The sequence below is a fragment of the Hippopotamus amphibius genome, chromosome 2 (assembly GCF_030028045.1).
Source record: "Hippopotamus amphibius kiboko isolate mHipAmp2 chromosome 2, mHipAmp2.hap2, whole genome shotgun sequence".
Lineage (NCBI taxonomy): Eukaryota > Metazoa > Chordata > Mammalia > Artiodactyla > Hippopotamidae > Hippopotamus > Hippopotamus amphibius.
This window is the reverse complement of record NC_080187.1, coordinates 108,315,347-108,337,541: the sequence shown is the minus strand read 5'-3', so window position 1 is coordinate 108,337,541 and position 22,195 is coordinate 108,315,347. Positions and strand designations below refer to the sequence as shown.

Here is a 22,195-nt window from a genome sequence, read left to right as displayed (position 1 = left end):
GGGTCACTTCCAGGGAAAAAGAGTATTCTTCTATCTCCAGATAAAATGAACCACAGGGGTTTTCTAAGCCGATGTAATCTATATATAAATAGTGCCATACAAGGGATCATCTTTCAGTAAGACATCCAGATAGTAGGAGAGAGAGGACCTTTTGCTCTGAGGATGAAATACTTTATTCAAGTTTAGCGTCTAAAATAGGTTCTCAAACGATATAATCTGAGGTGAGGCTGGGACAGGAAAGTGACCATACATGAACTACGTTCTATAAAATGCAAATGTGTATGCAGGTGGATGGAAAGACACATAGATTTAACACAAAGAGACCGATGGTAAATAGATTAAACCCATTTTATTTATTTGTGGTTTTTCAGTTACTTATATACAATTCAAATCAAGCCAAATCATCAGCTATGTTTTATTACAAAGCATCCTAGAATTTATACCAAAACTCCCATCATGTTTTATAAAAAGTACTTTACGTTCACTACAGGCACTCTTCTAACAGTTGTATATCTAAGTCATGGAACCACACTCAAATTAATTAGAGAGAATATATTTCAGCATCAGGATACTGTAATCATTTATGCTAGCCTTGATAGACTTTTTACAAATTATGACCTAGAAGAGAAAAACGTTGAGAATGTAGTATTCATTTAGGCCTCACAGAGTAGACATTGCTCTTCAGCCTCATATAAAATCCTTTTTTATCTCTCAATCAATCCACAAACTAGCTGAGACATAACCATTGTTACTAAATGATACAAAGAAGCCAAGCTTCAGAGATACTAAGTGATCCATCCAAGGATGCTCACAGGAGAGCAGGGCAGGTTTGATCACAACCCTGACTCCAAACTGCTTCCCTTTCTACTTCATCATACAGGTATTCCCAACAAAAAGCATGAGAATCATAAAACATGACTCGAAAATGCCCATGGCAATCCTTTAAGTAATGTGGATAGACTTTGTTTTCAGATTTTCTGAAATTTTTCAAAAAAGGTTTCACTCAGTTGTTCAAATGCTAAGACCACATTGTCCTCTTCGTTTTCACACAGTTCACGCAAAGAAACACTGTAAATGGAAATACAGATACACATAAAATTCACCCATTCCACTGAGAGTCAGTATCATAAGGAGGGCTTTCCCCAGGGAGGCAGAGTTAAGTAAATCCCACTCGATGATGAAATGTTAGCAAAATGAGGAGAAGAATGATAAGAAACATATTTATCTCAAAGAAAACCTTATAAATCAATCAATCAGTCAAGACAATTGCCATGCATCTCCTGTTCATGTATTTTACCAAGAGGGTCCTAATGGCCACCAAATTCCATGTAACCTGATCCTCCTCCCTTCAAGATTTGTTTGTTTTCTACTACCGTGTCCAGTATATACTGAAACCCACAGGTAACTACCACTATGAAAAGCAAAACAAGCCTCCTTTTACCTAGATGTATGAGAAAATTAAGAAAACGGGGTGTGATAAACAAAATAACAGCCCTCCAAAGATATCCACATCCTAATCCCTAGAAATTTATAAATCATTAGGTTACATGGCAAAGGAGAATTAAGGCTGCAAATGGAATAAAAGTGGCTAATCAGCTGGCCTTGAGATGGGGAAATTACCCTGGATTATCTGGGTGGCCCACTATTGTCGCAAAGGTCATTCTAAGTGGAAGGCAGGAGACAGTAAATGCCAGAGTGACCCAATGTGAAACTCTGCCCCCCAACGCCGGCTTTGAAGACACAAGGGGCCAAGATCAAAGCATCTAGATGCCAGAGAATACAATCAGACAGACTGTCCCAGAGGCTCTAGAAAGGAATGCAGCCTCGACAACACCTTGTGAGACCCATTTTGCACTTCTGACCTCCAGAGCTGTAAGATAATAAACTTGTGTCAGTTTACACACTGTGTTTGTGGTCATTTGTTACAGCAGCAATAAGAAACTGATATACAGGCGACAAGAAGAGAGAAGAAATCCAAGAGTGGATGGTCCAGCCAGGCTGATCAAGGACTGGGAACAGTCCGGACTTGATATTTCATCAGCCTTTTTTAACCTGTATTGGCCTTGACTCCACTAGAGGTCCAGTTTTAGAGGTGTCTTCACTGACCTAACCCAAAGAATGACCAGATCTGTACTCACAGCACTGAAGTTCCTCCTAGTTACAGACTCACAGTTGTCACTCCTGGACATGTCCTCCTGAACAATACTCAAGAGCTACACTGTGACACATAAATTCTAACTCACTGGTTTTGGTTCTCTGTCCCCAAATCTCACCCTCACTCCTGTGTTTCTATGTATCATTAACTAAAATGGAAACCTTGGCTGTGGAAATGGCGAACACCAGAGTCTAGGGATCCTTGAGGCTTTGTGAGACTGCTGCCCGTTGGTCTGAAGTGCCTGGGCTGAGGCTCTGGTCTGGGTGAAACTTCATGGATTTTGGAATTAGTTCTATTATAGAAACAGTGCAACAGAGAGCTGAGGAAAAGGTCTGCAAAGTCTCTGGGGAGCTGAAATGCTTGTCACCTAAGAGGCTCAGGGGCACCTTCAAGTATGAGGTCAATATTTCTTAAATTACCATTAAATTATTGGAAAATCTGAAATCAATATTTAAAATACATAACACACCTGATAGATTTAATGGTGAGTCCAAAATCTTTCAACAACTGGTAAGCAGCTCCTTCATGGATCCTGAAAAAAACAACATTTTGAAAATTAATGGTACAAGAGCATTAAAGAACTTATTTAATATTGAAATGCTGGATTTGTCAATAATAGGTTACATTTGTCTGCCAAGATGTACTTACCAAAATCATTTCTGCCACAGACTCCCTGATGATTTAACCAGTGGGAATGACACTTATGAACTCCAGAGTCGCAAGTTTACAACCAGAGATACTCAATGAACATGGGAGGCTAACCTTCTTGGGGGAAACCCAAGTAGCAAAGTCAAGATCAGGAGAGTGGACAGGGCCAGAGAGTCAGAGAGAAGAACCAAGTGAACTACTCACTGGTGTCACAACTACTTTATTCACAATAATGAGTCCTGTTTTCAAAAACAATCAACATTTCTCAAGAGGGTCAGACGTTTTAAATACTTGAATTCAATAAAAACCCTTCAAAATTTATGTAAAGTACACATTGAATTCCTGATGGCGTGACAGAACTCCTCTCCCACAATACACCCACCCACACATCTGTGTGCTTAGTGGCTGGGCCAATTTCTCCATTCCCAGTAAATCCAAGAGGGTTTACCCCCGCATACTGTTTTTGAAAATGGTTTCCCTGCCACAGAGTTTAAACAATTGTCATAGTATCAGTTCTCAGACCTCTGAATTATATTCTTATCATATACTTCTCTCAGATTATGCAGAGCATGGCATTATTTGTTATTGTTATTCATTTTTAAAATATCTAATAATCAATAAATAGTAAAGTACTAAATAAAAATATATCTGTGAATATGTGCAAATATTGATATCTGTAGTGTAAATCTTTATGTCAGGTGAGTCAGCCTAAGTCTCAAGATTTTGCTGATTAACCATAAATAACAAAACCACCAAATGTATTTTCTCTTGTCTGTATGAAAAAATTCCAATATGGTTAAAGGTGTTCGCCTAAAATTCATTATGTTCATTTATGAGATATAAAGATTCAGATGGAGATGGATATAGAAATCAAGGTAAAGGCAGAGGTGGAAAGGACAAATAGAGGTAGTAAGGTGCAGATGGGGATGCCGGGGGTGATGGGGGATGCTGGGGATGATGGGGATGCTGGGGTGATGGGGAAGCTGGGGGTGATGGGAATGCTGGGGGTGATGGGGATGCTGGGGGTGATGGGGATGCTGGGGGTGATGGGGATGCTGGGGGTGATGGGGATGCTGGGGGTGATGGGGGTGATGGGGATGATGGGGATGCTGGGGGTGATGGGGATGCTGGGGGTGATGGGGATGCTGGGGGTGATGGGGATGGAGATGGAGACAGATAAAACACACCTGTTGTCCTGGGCCAATCCTGTCAAGGAACCATGTTTATAGAAATCAAGTGCATAAGCGTTGAGTGGCATTCTTCTTCCTTTGTTATCAAATTTCTGCGGCCACAGCACAGGAGCCCGAGTGCCATCGATGCCGATGGTGCGTAGAGTGACCTGAAGAAATAAAGCTCTCCTTAATTTACTATTTATGTGTAAAGAAAGTTTACAGTTTCTTACATTGTGCTTCGTAGTTCCTTCCTAGAATTAACATGTTTAAAGCACACTTTGCAGTGAAGGAAGAGGGTGTCTCTCATACACACTGAGGTGGTTCCATCCCAAGTAGGACAGGAGGATGACTTGGCTTCACCAATGAACATCACTGCCTCACAACAGTCAATGAAAATGTTAATCACCCGGGCACTAGCATATGGCAAGACTTGCTAGGAAAGAAAAGCTAATTTTAAATTTTATCATGATCCTAATCGATGCAGGAAATATCTTGGTAAACAGAGTGTCAGGGAGCTGGTGCCTTGTATGTCTGGAGATAAGGGCTAAACTGAACAACTCTGACAATCTTGGGATCCCAATTACTGGAACAAAGGGGGAGGGGAGGAAGACGAAGGAGAAAGAAGAAGGAAAATAAGAAAAAGAAGAAAGCACATCAGTAGTTTTCCATGTCTGCTCATTTTTTGAAAACCCTACTGTGTCAAGAGGAACTCTAGTGCACAGCCAGTGAGAGTGCACCCTGCTGCAGCTACTTTCTAAAATGACTGGGGAGTAGCTCGGAAAGTTACTGTTATTAAAAGTTCTTGGAATATTCTTATTCCATTATGATCCAGAAAATCGTTTTGACCCCCAAAATCTGGAGGATTTGCACACAAGCGAAACTGGTGGCAAGTTTATCCCAACATTCAAATGGGTTATCCAGCATATCTGAAACGTATCTACGAGGGTGAGTCAAAATTTGTCGGCACTCTGGCTGTAGAATTCACAGAAATTTTAATATAGCCGGAGTGCAGATAATTTTTGACTTATACGTGTAGTTCTTTGCACCTCATTTTTGACATCAGTGACCCAGAATATATGGGATTTACAGGGTCTACAGCAATACTGCAAAAGCTTGAAGATAGTTTTATGTGCTCCTTTCACAGCAAACCTCTGTCAATTTCCAGAAAAGTGTTGGTCCAGGATTTCTGTATAATGGGACAGGGTTCCTCAGGCCACGGGGAGAAACTGGAATCATAGTGGCCTCAAGAGCACCTTTTCCTGGGTGTTTCTGTTGATACACTCAGAACCTTTTTTCAATTTGGGGAATCTGAAGTCATTGCTAAGCTGCCTAGGAGTATAAACACAGTTCCTTCTTAAAGACGTTTTATTTATAAGCCCCGTTTTCCACTTACATGATCTGAAGCTTCTAGATGAAGCAAATTGCCATCAGAGATCCCAGAGAGACAGGCAAATGGAGAAATGGCTACTCTTCCTTCCTTGCAGCTCATCAAGTGAGACACAAGTTGGGAGTCTTCACACTCTTTTCCTGAGAAATCTGGCGGTAAGAGGTTGGCATAAATCAGCTTTTAAGATTCAGCCAGACTGCCAAGCTTCACACGCCTGCTCTAGGCCATGCAGCAAAGGGGAGCCATTCGGCTTTCAGGACCCGACATCGTAACGAAGGCAGAGTACGAAAGATCACATGCAGTAAGAGCACCTCCTAGCATAGAATACACACAACACACGCTAGCTATTAATACTATTATCAATATTATAACATTTTGTATTATATTTTAGCTGCTTTCATCAACAGGTCCTAAAAGTCTAAGTTTAAATTGTATCCACTTTTAACCCAGAATTATCGTTACTACCTTGGTCCTTTTGCCAACGAACTCAGACTTGGCCTCAGAATCTTTAAAGACAGGGTGATTCAAGCAGCAGGTTTGGAAATGGCGTAAGAGGAAACAATACTTTTTCCATTCCTCCTTTTCTAAAGCACTGATGGTGCATTCAGAGTCAGCTCTCATTCGTGATGGAGGCAGAACCTTCCTGCGCTCCTATTCTGGCCTCCTCTGGGATTCTCAGCACACCCGCTGCCACTGTCTGCTTCTGTTCCCCAGGAAGCTACGCGCTCCGCCTTCCCGACTTTTTCCAAGGATGTTGGCGTAAAACGAAACCAGGAAATGACTACCCAGAGCTCAACCCTTTCCCTTTCCCCCCGTCACTGTTTCCAGTTTTCCGTTCTTGGGGAAGATTTCCATCCAATAGCTCATGAGAAATAAGAGCAAAGATCAATCGTGTTGACTACATGCGAAGTGCTGTTCTGAGATAGTCACAAACATGAAGCTCACCCAAACCAGGTGGGTTGTGTTATCCTACTTCCCATTTATCTGTTGAGAAACTTGAGGCAGGAATGTGGAGTCACCTGCTCAAAGTCCCACCGCTAATCAGCAGCAGAGCCAGAGCTTGGACTCAGGGAATATGCAGAGAGTTCATGTTCGTGACCGCCACGCACAGCTCCTCTCAAGGAAAAAGTGCCAGAATGGCCTCTCATTTCTTCTCATCTCGTAGGTGTCCTTACTCCATTTTCCAGGCTTGTCCCAAACCCAACCTCTAATCAAGATGGTTTATACATGACTCTATCGAATGTCATTCTCCATTGTCCTTGACTTAATTCTAATAGTCATACTTTCCTTCGTGAGACAGCAGAAAGGATCCCCTTATTCCAAGGCAGGGCTCTACTCTTCTTCTGGGATAAAATATTCTTAGGCAAGATTACTTATTCTTTCAACTGTTCCACAAAGCAGCTAAGATACACTGACCTATTTTTGACAATGGGAGCTGATGTTCTTGTTTCATATCAGCCAGTCTGGAAACAATCAGTAGGAAGGAGGCAAAGTCCTTTGTCACGTTCGTGTTATACTCATCTAGAGCAGCCTTGAAGTCCTCAGGGAGTTCCTCCAGAAACACCTATATCACCAAGGAGGTCATCCAAAAAAAAAAAAAAGAAAAAGAAAAGCAAAAAGAAACTGGAGGCCAAATACTTTTCAGAGACATCTACATACTGTCCTTGAAAACTTAGTTTGGAGGAAGGGCAAAGAACACTGCAATATAATTCTATAGTTATCTATCTATTGAGTAATGTAACCGTTCCATTCTTTTATCTATGAAATTCAGGTGAAATTCATTTTTTGTTCCTATTTGTGTTATAAAACCAATACCCTTATTCTTAAGAATGTGCTTTCATGCTACTTAATCAAAACCCTCTTTTCAACAGAAGTATGCCCTCATATTAGCCCTATGAATATTTCAAAGAATCTAGTGACATGTTTGGAAAGCAAGCAACAATGTAAAGTATGCTTTGTGTCTGGAATAAACCTCATTTAATTGTGAGGGTCTTTAAAACCTCCCTGAATTCATTCTCCTAATATTTTGTTAATTATTCTCCCATCTATATTCATGAAAGAGATATATCTCTAATTTTTTATAATGTCCTTGTTAAGTTTTGCTATTAAGTTTAGGTTTTGCTCCCTCTTTTTATATCCTGTAGAAGAGTTTGTGAAAATTTGCTGTTATTCTTTAAATGTCTGAAAAAGTTCACCAATGAAGCCATTTGAACCTGGGTTTTTTTTTTATGGAAAAGTTTTTTTAAATAATTGGTTACATTTATTTAATAGATATCAGACATGAAATTTTTTCATATAGTCCTAGGTCTGTTTTGGAAAGTTGCATTTTCTAAGAATTTGCCCATTTTGTCCAAATAATCAGATTTATTGGTTTTAAGTGATTCATGAGATCTCTTTGTTCCTTTTGCTGTACTACATAAGATCTGTAATAATGTCTCATTTTCTTTCCTGATAACTGTAACTTGTGCATTCTCTCCCTTCTTTGTCAACGAGTGTTGCTGTGTGTTCATCACTTTTATTGATCTTAACAAAGAAGCAACTTAGGCGTTGTTGATTTCTCCTTTTTTTACAATTGTTCTCAATTTACTTTATTTCTGTTCTCATTTTATTATTTATTTTCTTGTATTTACCTTAAGTTAGATATTCTGTTTTATTTTGTTTTGTTTTCTCCTAACTCCTTAAGCTGAAAAGTCGAATCACCAATTTTTTTCAGCCTGTCTTCTTTTCTAAGATGTGGTTATAAGGCTATAAATGTCCCTCTAATCACTGCATAAATCACATCCCGCATTTGTATGCATTTCTCATTATCATTTAACTAAAATATTCTATAATTTCCATTTTACTTATTTTTTAATCTTATGTGTATTTAGAAATGAAATGAGTTTGTTTAATTTTCAGGCAATAAAGGTGTTTCTGGTCCAGAAATAAATTTCACAAATACTTTATCAGCAGATATTTGACAAAGGTACCAAGAACACACAATAGAGCAAGGATAGTCTTCTCAAAAAATGGCGCTGGCAACACCTGATAGACACACGTAAAAGACTGAAATTGGACCCCTACCATAAGCTGTACATAAAAATAAACTCAAATGGATTAAAGACTTAAATGTAAGACCTAAAACTGTAAATCATAAAAGAAAATATAGCAACATTGGTTTTGGTCATAATTTTTTTGAAGTGACACCAAAAGTATAGGCAACACAAGTGAAAATAAAACAAGTGGGACTACATCAAATTATAAACCTTCTGCATAGCAAAGGAAATAATCAACAGAGTGAAAAGGCACTTCTGGAATGGAAGAAAATATTTCTAAACCATCCATGTGATAAGGGGATACTATCCAAAATCTGTAGGACTCTGGTACGACTCAGCAGCAAGAAAAACACCAAAAACAAACCAAATAATGTGCAAAGGACTCGAGTAGACCTTTGTTCAAAGAAGGCATACAAATGGCCCTCATGCATATTAAAAGTTGCTCAGCAGCACTAATTATCAGAGAAATGCATATCGAAACCACAATGAGATACCACCTCATACCTGTTAAAAACAGCTATCATCAAAAAAGCAACATATAAGGGTTGAAGAAAAACTTTAAATGTAGAAAAATTAGAACCCTTATATACTGTTGGTGGGAATGTAAATTGGTGCAGCCACTATGAAAAACATACAAAGTTTTCTTTAAAAAAATTAAAAATAGAATTATCATATGTTCCAGCAATTCCACATCTGGGTAAATACCCAAAAGGGTTGAAATCGGGATGTTGAAGAGATACCTGCACTTCCATGTTCACTGCAACAGTATTCACAGTAGGTAAGATAGGGAAACAACCCAATGTGCATAACAGATGAATCAATAAGAAATGAATTGATAAGAAAATGTGCTGTATACATACAATGGAATATTACTGGTTCTTAAAAAAGGAGATCAACATGGATGAACCTAGAGGACATCATGTTAAGTAAAATAAGCCTCACAGAAGGACAAATACTGCATGATTCCACATACATGAGGGATCTAAAATAGTCATACTCATAGAAGCAGAAAATATTGCCAGAGGCTGGGTGGGTGCATGTGGAAATGGGGAATTGTTTTTCATTGAATATAAAGTTTTTGTCATGCAAGATAAATAATTTCTGTAGATCTTCTCGACAACATAGTACCTACAGTTAACAATACGGTATTGCGCACTTTAAATGACATTAATAGGATAGATCTTAATTCCTAACTAAATAAGTAAATAAAAATACAAGAAAAATTTTGGAGGTGGTGGATATGTTTTGTGCCTTTGTTATGGCAATGATATCACAGGTGTATGCATATGTCCAAACTCATTAATGTGTATATATTAAATGCATGCAATTTTTATATATCAATTATACCTCAAAAAAACTTAAAAAGAGAAGGCATGCATATCTTTTTTTTCCTTTTTAAAGGACTTTTATTGAGATATAATTGACATACAGTAAGCATGCATATCTTCTTGACATGTCATGAAACCAACCAGAATATATTTACACTGTTTTAACTTATGTTTAAAACATACACTAAGTATATGTACACATTCACGCATAGAAATAAACAGAGTAGAGTGAAAATTATATTCCCATGTTGTTCTACCTTCCATTATTTCGGTTAAAAAGTCAGCTATCAATCTTATTGCTTTTATTCAAGGAAATGTCTATTTTGGCTCTAGCTGATTGATGTTTTTCTCTTTGATTTTCCGCAGTTTAAGTTTAAGGTTTCTTGATCCTTCTTGAAGTTGACTAAGCTTTTGAAACTATGGAGTGCTGTCTTTCATCAGCTTTGGAAAATTCCCAGCTATTATTTTTGAATACCCTCCTGCCATTCTTCTCCCTCCTCTTCCTTTGGGACTGCCATTATATAACATTAAACCTTTTGCATGTGATCCACATTCTCATATGTTATCACTTTTATTTTCATTTTTTTCTCTCTGTGTTACAGTTTGGATACCTTCTATTGAGCAATCAGTCAACTCACTGATCTTGTATATTCTAATATATATATTCTGATTAGATATTACATTTTCCAATTCTGGGCTGTCCATTTGATTATCTAGTGAAATTCTCCATTCTTTCATCAATTCTATCTCTTCCTCCATTTTCTTGAACATATTAATACTTAAAGTCTTTACAACCTAACTTCAACATCTGGATCATCTGTGTGTTTATTATTATTGCCTGCTTTCACTCCTGCTAATTGGTCATATATTCTTGCTTACTCATTTTTTTAGTTTTTTTTCTTTCACCAGAAGTGTTTGTAAAAGGACCTGATAGACTTCAAATGATGTTATCTTCCACTAGAGTGAGTTCCCTATTTTCGTGTTTGGCCAAGTGAGTGAAGATATGATTACCTCAATCTAAGTAGAGATTCAAAGTGGACTGATACTGTTTTCCAGTTTTAATAATTCAGTCTATATCTGGTGCATCTCTGCTCCTAGGTCATGGCCCTCTTGGGTTCTGAGTATGAGGCTGGTGAGTCTCCATCTTCTCAGCCCTAAAAGATTCCCAAAGATCCACCTCGTTCCTGTAGAGCCTCCTTACCTACTTTTACATCTTCCAGCCCTAAATGGTTTTAAAAATGCCTTCAGGGTAATACAAGCCTATGAATAAATTCAGACTCTTTGCTCTAGTGGGTTTTTATTTAATAAATGCTACAAGACTGCAAAAAATTCAGTGTAAAGCCCCAATAATTTATGCAGATGTGATCCAGTGAATGTCCTGAGTTAACACTCTCTTATCTAGTCTGTCACTCCAGCCCCATGTAATCACTAAAAGCTTTATTGTTCTGTTTTGTTTTTCATCTCATAGGAGAGGCTCTCTGGATATGCTAAGCACAATTTTCAACCTTGTCCAGAATCAACAAATTCTTTGGGAGAAAAACTATGGTTGGAGATTCCAATCACACCTTGGATAAGTTCCCGCCATTTTATAATTTTAGCCAATATAATCCTCATCCCTTCCACAGCTCTCTGTTGCAACAGGAGTGATGGCCACCTCCCATGTCCCACCTGCAAGTGCTCACATTTCCAATAATCTTTAAAGGGGAAAAAAAGGGAGGGACATAGGAAGCCTCCACTCAAAGCCTTCTTTCATTGTATTTTTTTTTCTGTTACAACCTTCTTTGCAAAAATAGAGACACTGACTTGTCTTTTACAAGAAAAATGAATATATTTAACCAAAACAAATAGTAGTCTGAGAATGTACTTGTGATGAAAAAAAAAATGAAGATAAAAAGTCAATGACTTAAAGCAATTGTATTCCAATAAAGAGCTAAAAAAAAAGTCGATGACTAAAATTGAGTTCGCTGGTCTAGAGAACATGCTATGAGGGCTAAGATTGGTAACTTCATGTTGTGGTGTTAGACAACAGAGTTTAACTCTTCTCTTTTTGTTCTTCCTTGTTACCTTTTACCAAGGTTACCTGGTATAACCAGCCCTTCCCACTTTCTCAGATTCTAGTGAAATACATTAGTAACAGTTATTTGATGTTGATTTAATGATAGAGAATCATGATCAAAGAAGTTGTTGCAAATAAAATCGGGTAACAGTCTATGCGTGTCAAGGGACAATTTCTTAGATGACTATTCTAATATTTTTTTCAGTGAGAACGTTACAGTTTACAACATACACTTCCTATCCATAGATCTACTTCAAGGTAAAAAGATGCTAAGAGAACCAGAGATTCAATGACAGGGACTATTAGTTCATTTAATGTATAATTACCTAAATTTTTTTCTTTAGCCACTGAATGCTACACTTTCATACAATCAAATGGAAAACATGAGCAAAAATTTTTATCTCATTTCTCCTCAAGGCATTTAACCTTTTGACAGATTTATAGAGGAGACATGAATTACAGATTAAATATAACAATGATTACCGAAGAACAAATTATTATTCAATAAAACAAATGAACTCTATATTAATAAAATCCTACTGCTGTGGAATCATTTATGGTAGGATCTATTTAATTGTCTTAATTATTTAATGTTATCAGAATCAAAAATTTTACCTTGGATTGATAAAACTTTAGAGCAGCACCTTCGAACTTTGCGGGCAGATACTTTCTTCCAAACAGATTTGCCAATACCAACACTAGCTTTTCCATAACATCTTGAGAAAAATGTTTTGAGCCTATACAAAATAAAATGTCTGGTTACAAAAAGTACATCAATCCCATTTTTAGTGTTTAAGTTGAATGTTATGTTGCATTTTATTTCACAGAGACTATTAATTTGTAACAAGTATAGCGACTAGGGAATGACTATCTCTGCTGGCAGTTTTACATCTGTGCCTTCTTCGTCCTTCTTGCTGCTCCCCCGGCTACTTCAGACCCTTGCCACTCCAACCACAAACTGCTTGTCCCCTACCTGGGATCTTCCTCTTTAGTCTATGATTGGTTTTCTTAAAGCATTTAATGATCATGTCCACCTCCTCAAAAGCCTCTGATTGCATCTCAATGCCTCAGAAACAAAGTCCAATCTCTTCAGCCTAGCACTTCAAGCTTTCCAGAACGCAGCCTAGAATAACCCACAGCCCCTCCCCCCCTCTTCCGGCCACTCATATTAATATACCGTCAACCCCTAACACAACATTGTAAAGCAACTATACTCCAATTAAACACATATATACTTATATATGTTTAAATATATATATATATATCACTTCCATCCTCCACAGCACGTGAGTCTTACATGGTCATGTTAAAAAGTGACACCTTTAACAACTTGCATATTTCAATCTTGGCTCAAGACTCACAATATTCAGATTTTGTGACCATGGCAATTTGTTTAACTTCTTTGTGTTTCAGTTTCCTCATATACAAAAGAGCAACGTGCATATTATCTGCCTCATCAAGCTTCTACCTCCACGTTTACAACAGCATACACCTCCCCTACACACACACACACACACACACACACACACACACACACACACAGAGCAATAAATACAACCACACTTCTTGTTGTTTAAAATTATTTCTCCTCTTACAGAGTTTCTGAGAGACAGAACTTCCTGAGTATCTGCATTTCACAGAACAATGCACATTCAGAGCCTAGTGACACTGTGTAAAATTGAGCGCTCCTGCCAGTTAATGACAGAAAATAAAGTGAAGTTTTGCTGTGAAAGGCACAGAAATCACTAGGCATCAGGAACTATAACAAATTTAAGCACAAAGAGGGTAACATTTCTTTTAGAGACATGGTTTAAAGATCTATGGTTTAGTTATAAAAATCAAAGGCTTTTATAAAACTGCATTACATGAAATATTCGGTGGCCATCACAAACAGAATTCATAAAAAATGTACACGATATTGACAAAAATATATCTGGTGGAAAACAAGTTTCTAGCTTATGCAGTAAGATGATATCAGCTATTTAAAAACGCTATACAAGTATATTCAAAGAAAATACAATTGGAAGAAAATACTCACAAATATCAACAGTGAATATTATTTTAACACAACGGTTTCACATATCTTCTTTCTATGATGAGCATATATTTAATTAGAAAAATATTTACCAAAAAATCATATGTTAATATTTCTGAATCCTGGAGTCAAGGAATCTCTCACATTCGCAAGAAGTTGATATTTGTAAGTAGTTGCCACAAAATACAGCTGTCTCCCATGTCATCTAATTAGTAGGCATATAAAACTTTATTTGATCTAATTTGGTATCTCCAAATTATCTGAACATTAACTTGTATTTTCTTTGTAGAAAAAAAAAATATTCCTGAAGTGTTAGCTTCCTTACAGAGCCTCTGCTGGTTTTAAACCATACGTATGAAATGTCAAGCTTACCTTTCGTGGTTGGCTGACAGAGATTATGGAAAAGGCCTCTTACGAGAAAATTGACGAAAACAAGATTAGAAGGCTCGTGATAATACAAATGGGACACAAGTCCAGCAAAGCCCGTAGGATTACCTTCTCGATCTAAATAGCCCTATAGAACAGACATAATTTATCAGTTTGACTCAACTCAACCACATGCATTTATTAATAGATAATGTATTAAATGCCAGTTTAAAATAGTACTTAATACTGAGGACTAAAATATTGTTGCCATATCAGTAAGCAAAGGATGTTGCAGCCACCAAGCCATCACATTACAGCCTCCCGGATGGTGAGCCTTGAGGGAACCCAGGATGCCCATCATCAAGCCTTCAGCCACTGCAGCCCCCGCCCCTTCAAGGATGCACCTGAGGAGACTCAGGATGGGAAAGCACAGGACACTGGCCCCAGAGAGCTAAGGTGCATATCCAAGGAATGAGTTCAGTGATCCCAGACTCTTGCATCTTCCCATATACAGAAAAGCACTAAATTCCTTAACTTGCGATGTCTGGTTTTCTTTTATTAACAGTAATCATTTGATGTTCCGATAACTTGGTCTTTGTTGCAAAAACTCCTACACATCCTGGCTCCTCCCTTGCCTCTCTGGAGCAGTCTCTCAGCCTTATTTGAGATGCTGTCTCCCGGGCTTGAAGTCCCAAGAATGTCCACTGAATAAAACATAACTCTCAACTTTCAGGTTGTGCATTTTATTTTCAGTTGACAAGACCCACATAAGAGAGATTAATACTCACTACCTGGCCCACTCTGATAATTGAATCAACTGTTAAGTAATAGGAATCCTTGACTATAACCATGGAGAGACTGGAATCAGTTAGGGATGATGAGAAACAAAGATGGTATCGATCCTATTTCACAAAAAGGCAAGGCACGGTCCTACCTCCTTGACCAGGAATTGCAGGGAGAACAGAAAGTACAGTTTCAGCATCTCCAGGGCCTGAGGCTGCTGGAAGGAAAGCAGCGAGTGCTTCAGCACAGACAGCACCTGCAAAGAGGAGCACTTCATTTACACCGTGCTCCTGCTGAGAAATACACTCCTGGGTGACAAGAGAGGTACACTGGAATTCAACATTCTTTTCTGTATATTATGATGTTTTCACATCTTAAAAACCTTGTTGGCTGGGGAGAGACTGCCAATCTCAGGGCTAATTCCTGAAGATAACACTTTGACTAAAAGCTTGCCTTTCATCTACAAACCAGCCAATCCCAACTCTACACACCCCCTGCTTCCTTAGCTCACTCTCACACACCAAGGCAATACTTCCCTGTCCTGAACACCCCAGGTGCCAGGCAACAAGAGACCACAGCAGCTCCCATAGCCCACCTGAATTATTGCAACTAGCCAGTCCCTAACTGCTTACTCCGAGGTGCCCTGCCTTCCCCACGGACCTTCCCCTCCACTCGTGCCTCCTGCCACTGGACCATCCTGGGGTCTCCATGAAGCCCCGCGTGGTACACCCTGCCTGCATTCCCAGGACCTCTGAGTTTCTCATTTGCTTCCCTGAGCCCCTCCTCTGTCTCCTCTTGTGGGCACATCTGACAGACCATCCCATAAAAGAAGATAAAACAATAAAATATATATTACCCATATCCATTTTACCTCACAGATACCACACCTACCTAAGATTCAATCAGATCTCACACGTCTTGTTTTACCATGTTCCTATGTGGCACAACCTTCCTCCAACAAAATAGAACATATGAAACAGAATCATCAGAATGAAACATATTGCCAAATAATCTGGTCATAAATGTGAAATAGACATTAAATTCCAGGGTCCCTCTCTTGTCACCCGGGAGTGTATTTCTCAACAGTTTAAGAGCTTACAACCTTGGGTTGTTCTGGAAGAAAATATGGTATTATTGATATATTATTCCATGTCCTGAAGTATTGTTGCAGAAACAATGGAATGAGGTTGATTAAAGTCAGAGTAATAAAAATGTTGAGGTAGTAAAACTGCATTGAAGTAGCAGTTCAGATACCTTTCAGCTGCCCACTCAAACGCTTAAGAGGTTCAAGTAAAAGGAGAATTTCCCCACACCACCAAAATTGAAACCTGGAGGCCTGAGAGTTCAAAGTACCTGGAAGAATCCCTACTCAATGTAAGGCCAGTGGACTAGGAAGGAGAGAGAGAGGGAGGGAGAGAGGGGGAGGGGGGAGTTGGAGCGCGGGGTGGGGGCGGGGAGGGAAGGATGAAGGAAGGGGGAGGGAGGGATGGACGAAGGAAAGGGGGGAGGGGGAGGGAAGGAGGGGGTGTACTGTCCATCACCTCTACTTTGGGGCGATACGTTTTCAGGGAGCCAAAACTGCCCTTTCCTACCACCTCTCCTCTCTCTTGCTCTGCATTTCAAGCAGCAGCCAGAAAACAGCAGGGTAGTAAGAGAGTGAGTGACTTCTGGTGGCTCACTGTGACTCTGGAGATGTAGACCATGTAACTGAAGTCTTATTAGGACAGGAAGAGTCCTGACAGCAATACCTACTGGAGCTCATGGTGATGAATGACTCCAAGGGGTCAATCTGTCAGTGAGATTGGTAGAAGATGGACTTTCAGTCCAGAAAAGCTACATGATTTGAAAATATGCTAAACACTGAGATTTGGGCCAAAAGCTATTCATCTAGCTTCACGTTTAAAAAGGTATTTAAACAGCACTGAGATGGAGAGAGAGTGAAACCAGAAGAAAAAGCACGCATCCTCTTTCTTGGCAAACCACCAGATTTGAATGGATGTACGTTCATTCAAAAGTGAGAAAACAGAAAAACCCACAAAAGATCAGTTCTTTTAAGAAAACAGACCGTCTTCCTAAAATTATTCAAGTGATGCTACAAATATTTATTACATGTCTGCATCAGAAATTAAGACAAACAAACATCTTTGGCCTTAAGGTGCTTACATTCCAGTGGGAAATACAGAGAAAATAAACCAAAACATGATAGAGGTGATATAGATAGAGACAGAGATTTGAAGCTGCGTAAGGCGTGATGTGTGCTATGCATAAATGAGTGGGGATCACAGTCGGTGCAGCAGACCGGGGTCTATCCACAGCACAGGAGGGGTGGGGGGCAGGCTAACGTTAGAACAAGAAACTGAATGAGGTGGGAAAGTGAGGCTACGCACGCATCTGGGGGAAAATTCTGGAAGCAGAAAAAACAGCAAAGCCATGGTCCTCAGGCTGTTACGTGCCTAGTGTTGGTGAAGCAGGTAGTGGGATCGTGTGGGCGAGCAGGATGTGGTGAGTTCACAAGGGAATCTGGGATCAGGCTCTGTAGAACCTTACAGACCATCACAAGAACACTGGCTTCCACTCAAAAATAATCTGACCTACGAAAATGTTTTTTTTTATGTAGAAAAATGTATTTTTGAAAAATTATTTGGCTTCTTCAATGGATGCCAAAAGATATGACCTCTTATGAAACAAGGCACAACCATGTAAGGTAAATGGACAATAGAAATTGACATTTTAAAAATGACACATTATTATGATATGAAAGGGTGACACGTGAAGTAGTGAAGAATTTCAGGGAAAAAAAGTCCAGCAGCAGAATTAATGTCCACATGGTATCACTAAGGAGTAGATCTGAAACTCTGGAGAGAGTCAGAGATGCAGGAGATGAACTCAGGTGTTCTCTAATAATGAAGAAAAACAACAGAGGAGACCAGGAAAATGATTTTCAATTTAGAAAGTTATAACTTTTTCTGGAAAGTGAACAAATTAAAGCTGAAGCAAATATCAAAGATCTAATGTAAGAACTATTTTCTTAGTTCCAAAATGAACTGAGCCTTGCATGATGCAAATGTACTTAACATTACTGGATTGTACACTTAAAACCGGTTAAGATGGCAAATTTAACATTATGTGTATTTTACCATGATAAAAACTTCTAAGCATGCAGCCTGAAACTTATCATATAATAACTAAACATGAAACATAAAACGAAGAACACACAAAATAGAAAATCCTGGGGAAAAGAATTTAAGTATACAGATTTTTAAAAATTCATATAATTACATAGGCAGAAAAAAATAAAATAAACTATAATAAAACAGGAATTAGCACAGTTCCTCTACACGAAATGTCAAAAGAGTCTGTTCTTCTATGACAGTAAATGCCAGAGGGCAGTGAAGTGATTCTAATCTGATGTGATAAGTAAAGAGAATATTCCAAGAATTTGATGCCTACACTTGAGTTTTTCTGTGTGAAAGTTACAGAGAGATCTTCTCACAGAGGCCAAGGCAAAGAAGATCAACGATTCAGATAACCTTTTTGAAAAAAATTAAAAAGCTTGCAGGAAGATGTATGCTTCGCTCCTGTATAGAGGTAAAAAATCAGAACTCAAACACGGGGAAATTTTGTCTAAAATGACATGCACCTGCTCTGTAGGAGCACGGACAACACGAGAGCCTACTCATCACAGAGCCCTGGAAGAATCGTCACCTCGGCAAACAGGATCCAATTTAGAGGCCATGCTATCAATATACAAACACAGGGAGGAGTGGGTCCCTCTCACAACACATCTTCATAAGGATGAAAACCAACTATTTAGTTACAAATGTTAAATCTCTCATTGTGGGACTGGACTCAGAATATTTATCTGAGCAGAAAATTTCAGGGTAAGTTTATAACCATCGTCTGAAGTCCAACTAAATCCAAATATATCTTTGCTTAAAAACCAATACACACCTATGCCTAGATATATGACTGGAAAAATTACCAAAATGAGAATGTGATTGTTTTTGGAGAGTGAAACTAGGAATGGGGGCCTTTTCCCTTCCTTCAACTTTCTACATTACCCAAACACTCTTTGATGAACTTGGGTTACTTTTCTATGAAAAATAAACTCTTTTATTATGAAATCACAGACACAAATCTTTTCTGTAACCCAGATCTTTTTAAACCCATAGCCAGCACCCTTCACTCCTATGGGACAATGCTTATCACACATGAAAACAGTAATCTGGGCAATTCCCAATGCCCATCTGGTCATAAATTCTAGGATTGATAGAGACAACAAAACTAATTATTATTCTCCCCACCCACCCCCAATCCGGTACCAACCAAGACACTACAAAGCATGAAAGACCGGTGACTCCAAGAAGCTATCGCTACAGATGTAAAAGAAGAGCCCGGCCAGTAATGGAGACTCAGCCTCAGAAACCATCCCCACAGCACCTTGGCCTTGGCGTCCTCGGGGTCATCTCCCTTGGAAGCCAGAAGCATGAGTCTCAGGATCAGGGTTATGCTTAGTGGAAACTGCCCTTTCAGTTCAGGGACATTGGATTTGATGAGCTTTTCTATTTTGGGGAGCGGAATATCAAAGAAATACACATCTCCCCCCAGGTCTTGACCGCGCCGTCCAGCCCGTCCAGACATCTGGAAGCAGAACAGAATCACAAAGTAAAACTTTCCTGAACAGCTTCTCCATCACAGTATAAGATGTGAGCCTTCTATGCTGGGTTAGAGCAAGCAAACCATACGGATGTCCAACCACTACAGAACTGAGACTACAATCCACCTGGGTACCACACAGGACATTCACCATGGCTGAGACATAGCTGAAAAGGAGATGTTCGTCATCGTGATGTATTTATTTCATTCCCAAAATTGTCCCAGGTATTTGCATAATGATATACAGAAGAAAGAACATCGAGAAGAAAAAAAGATGAGACCCCTGGTTTCAAGTTCACTTATAGCTGAACTTACTAGTCCTCCTCTCTCCCTTCCCACCCCCCTTCTTGTCCCTTCTCTCTCTCTCCCTCACACCCACGTGTGCTGAGTGACAAATTACCATAAAAATCGTGCACAGACTGAGGAGATGCAGGAGTAAGGTAAAATTCAGAAATGCTACCTGTACAAAGAAAGTTAAAAACAAACACTTTACAGAAGTTATATTAGTTCTCGTTTAGGAAGTGCTTAGAATGTGCTAAGTCCTTTACACCTTTTCTTACAAAGACCCTACAACAACCATGAGTGTAATCATTGTTCCCATTTTACAGTAGAGTAACTAGGGCTTAGGGAAATAAACTCACAGCAGGCAAACGCCAGGAAGTGGAAGACCCAGGACTCCAACCCTGGCATTTCCACTACCAAGTTCACCATCCATAATGCTGACCCCAGATCCCTAAATGTGAGATTCCCAAAGATGACACGGCGGGGAGGGTTCATACCCAGAACAGTGGCAGGAGGAGAAATCAAAAGGACAGGGTTTGGTAAAGTGGAGGAAAAACTAAGGATGTCGTATTGGGTAGGAACAAGGCCTATCAGGGAACAGAAAGGCAGTGTTTCGGGAGATTGGGATTGACATGTATACACTAATATGTATAAAATAGATAATTAATGAGAAAAAATATCAAACTATACACTTGAAAAAAATGCAAATGAACTGTGTGATGCTGTGTGAGTTAGGAAAAATGGGTTTCAGAGAAAATTTTTGTGCATTATTTTAATAAATTATCATTAAAAAAAAAAGTGTTTCATGAGGAAGGGAGGGGGCACTTGGATAAAAACTGTAACACTGGCTGATAGATCTAGCAGAAATATTCACTGAGAATGATCCTGAACAGGAAAACCGTCTGCATGCAGGACACAGTAGAGTCAGGAGAAATGAAAATTAGGAAAACTGTTTAAACACTACAAGCTGAGAATGTATGATGAAAGATAGCAGAGGGGCTTCCCTGGTGGCACAGTGGTTAAGAATTCACCTGCCAATGCAGGGGACACGGGTTCGATCCCTGGGCCAGGAAGATCCCACATGCCATAGAACAACTAAGCCAATGCGCCACAATTACTGAGCCTGTGCTCTAGAGCCCAGGATCCACAACTACTGAGCCCATGTGCCACAACTACTGAAGCTCGAGCGTTTAGAGCCCGTGCTCTACAACAAGAGAAGCCAACACAATGAAGAGTAGCCCCCACTCACCACAACCAGATAAAGCCAGTGTGCAGCAATGAAGACACAATGCAGCCAAAAATAAAAAATTAATAAAGTAAAAAATCATAATAAAATGTCTTTAAAAAAAGAAAAGAAAAGAAAGACAGTGGAAACAGAAATTGCAAGGCCAAAATCAAAACCACTGGAGGAGAATAATGATGTCAGCTTGGTTGTAGAGTGCACAGCAGGGGCAAAGACAAGAGAAGCATGAAAGAGAACCCCAGGGCACAAACTCAGGGGCACAGAGAATGGACAGGAAACAGTCCTCAAGCACCTTCCATGTGTGTCTTCCCTACAAATCACTTCACTGAATTCGTGCAAATGCTGCGGGACCATCCTTATTATCCCTATTCTGGAGATAGCAAAGAGGGACCAAGCAGGCTGGATATCTCACCCAAGGTCACATAACGCCAAGCCCATGAGCTGCCCTCTATATCACAGCTAAACATGACCTTCAGGCTTGAAGCAATGTCCCTGTGAGTTGCAGCACATTTGCAAACCAAAGGCTCACCTTTCTTACTCTTTTATGGCCCTATTTTAGCAATGCAACAGTGAGTTTCTGCATATTGCAATACCTGTCTGTAGTTTAAAGCATCCAGGTAGACTGAGTTCTGAGCAAAAACCACAGATTTACAAGGCATGTTGATTCCTAAAGCAAGTGTCCCTGTAGCCGTCACCACCTAGAAGGAGAATGAAGTAGTTAAACTTCGTAAAACAGCATTTCAGGGGAATGCCATGGAGTGACTGAAAGCCTTGAACTTCAGTTAAACCACAGAAGGAAGCGACAGACTCTAGCACGTTGGCATTCTTGCTATGTCACATTCCCTGCTCAGGGCCATGCCCCTCCTCCCTCACTCTGCTCTGCCCAGAATATTCTTCTCCCATGTATCCATTCATCTGGTTTGCTACGTCCTCTGCTCGAATGTCCAACAGAAATTTCTGGACCACCACATCCAAAGTGACCGCCCCATCCTCAGCATCCCCCCTCATGGCATTAATGACCACCTCAAGTGTATCGTCTGTGTGTTTAC

At 39.4% G+C, this 22,195-nt stretch overlaps 1 protein-coding gene across 1 annotated transcript in view; it reads right to left on the bottom strand.

The window, feature by feature from the left end:
- Positions 1–349: 349 nt before the first annotated feature.
- LOC130845127 (probable ATP-dependent RNA helicase DDX60) overlaps positions 350–22,195 on the bottom strand; it is an 82,932-nt gene continuing 61,086 nt past the window's right edge. The window contains exons 29-38 of the mRNA XM_057721883.1: positions 21,740–21,844; positions 19,406–19,606; positions 15,117–15,221; positions 14,189–14,330; positions 12,397–12,518; positions 6,779–6,926; positions 5,369–5,511; positions 3,991–4,142; positions 2,625–2,687; positions 350–1,068 (exon numbers count right to left, since the gene is read on the bottom strand). Of these exons, the coding sequence (XP_057577866.1) occupies positions 969–1,068; positions 2,625–2,687; positions 3,991–4,142; positions 5,369–5,511; positions 6,779–6,926; positions 12,397–12,518; positions 14,189–14,330; positions 15,117–15,221; positions 19,406–19,606; positions 21,740–21,844 (1,281 nt within the window). The 3' untranslated portion in view covers positions 350–968. The remainder of the gene's footprint in view (positions 1,069–2,624; positions 2,688–3,990; positions 4,143–5,368; positions 5,512–6,778; positions 6,927–12,396; positions 12,519–14,188; positions 14,331–15,116; positions 15,222–19,405; positions 19,607–21,739; positions 21,845–22,195) is intronic.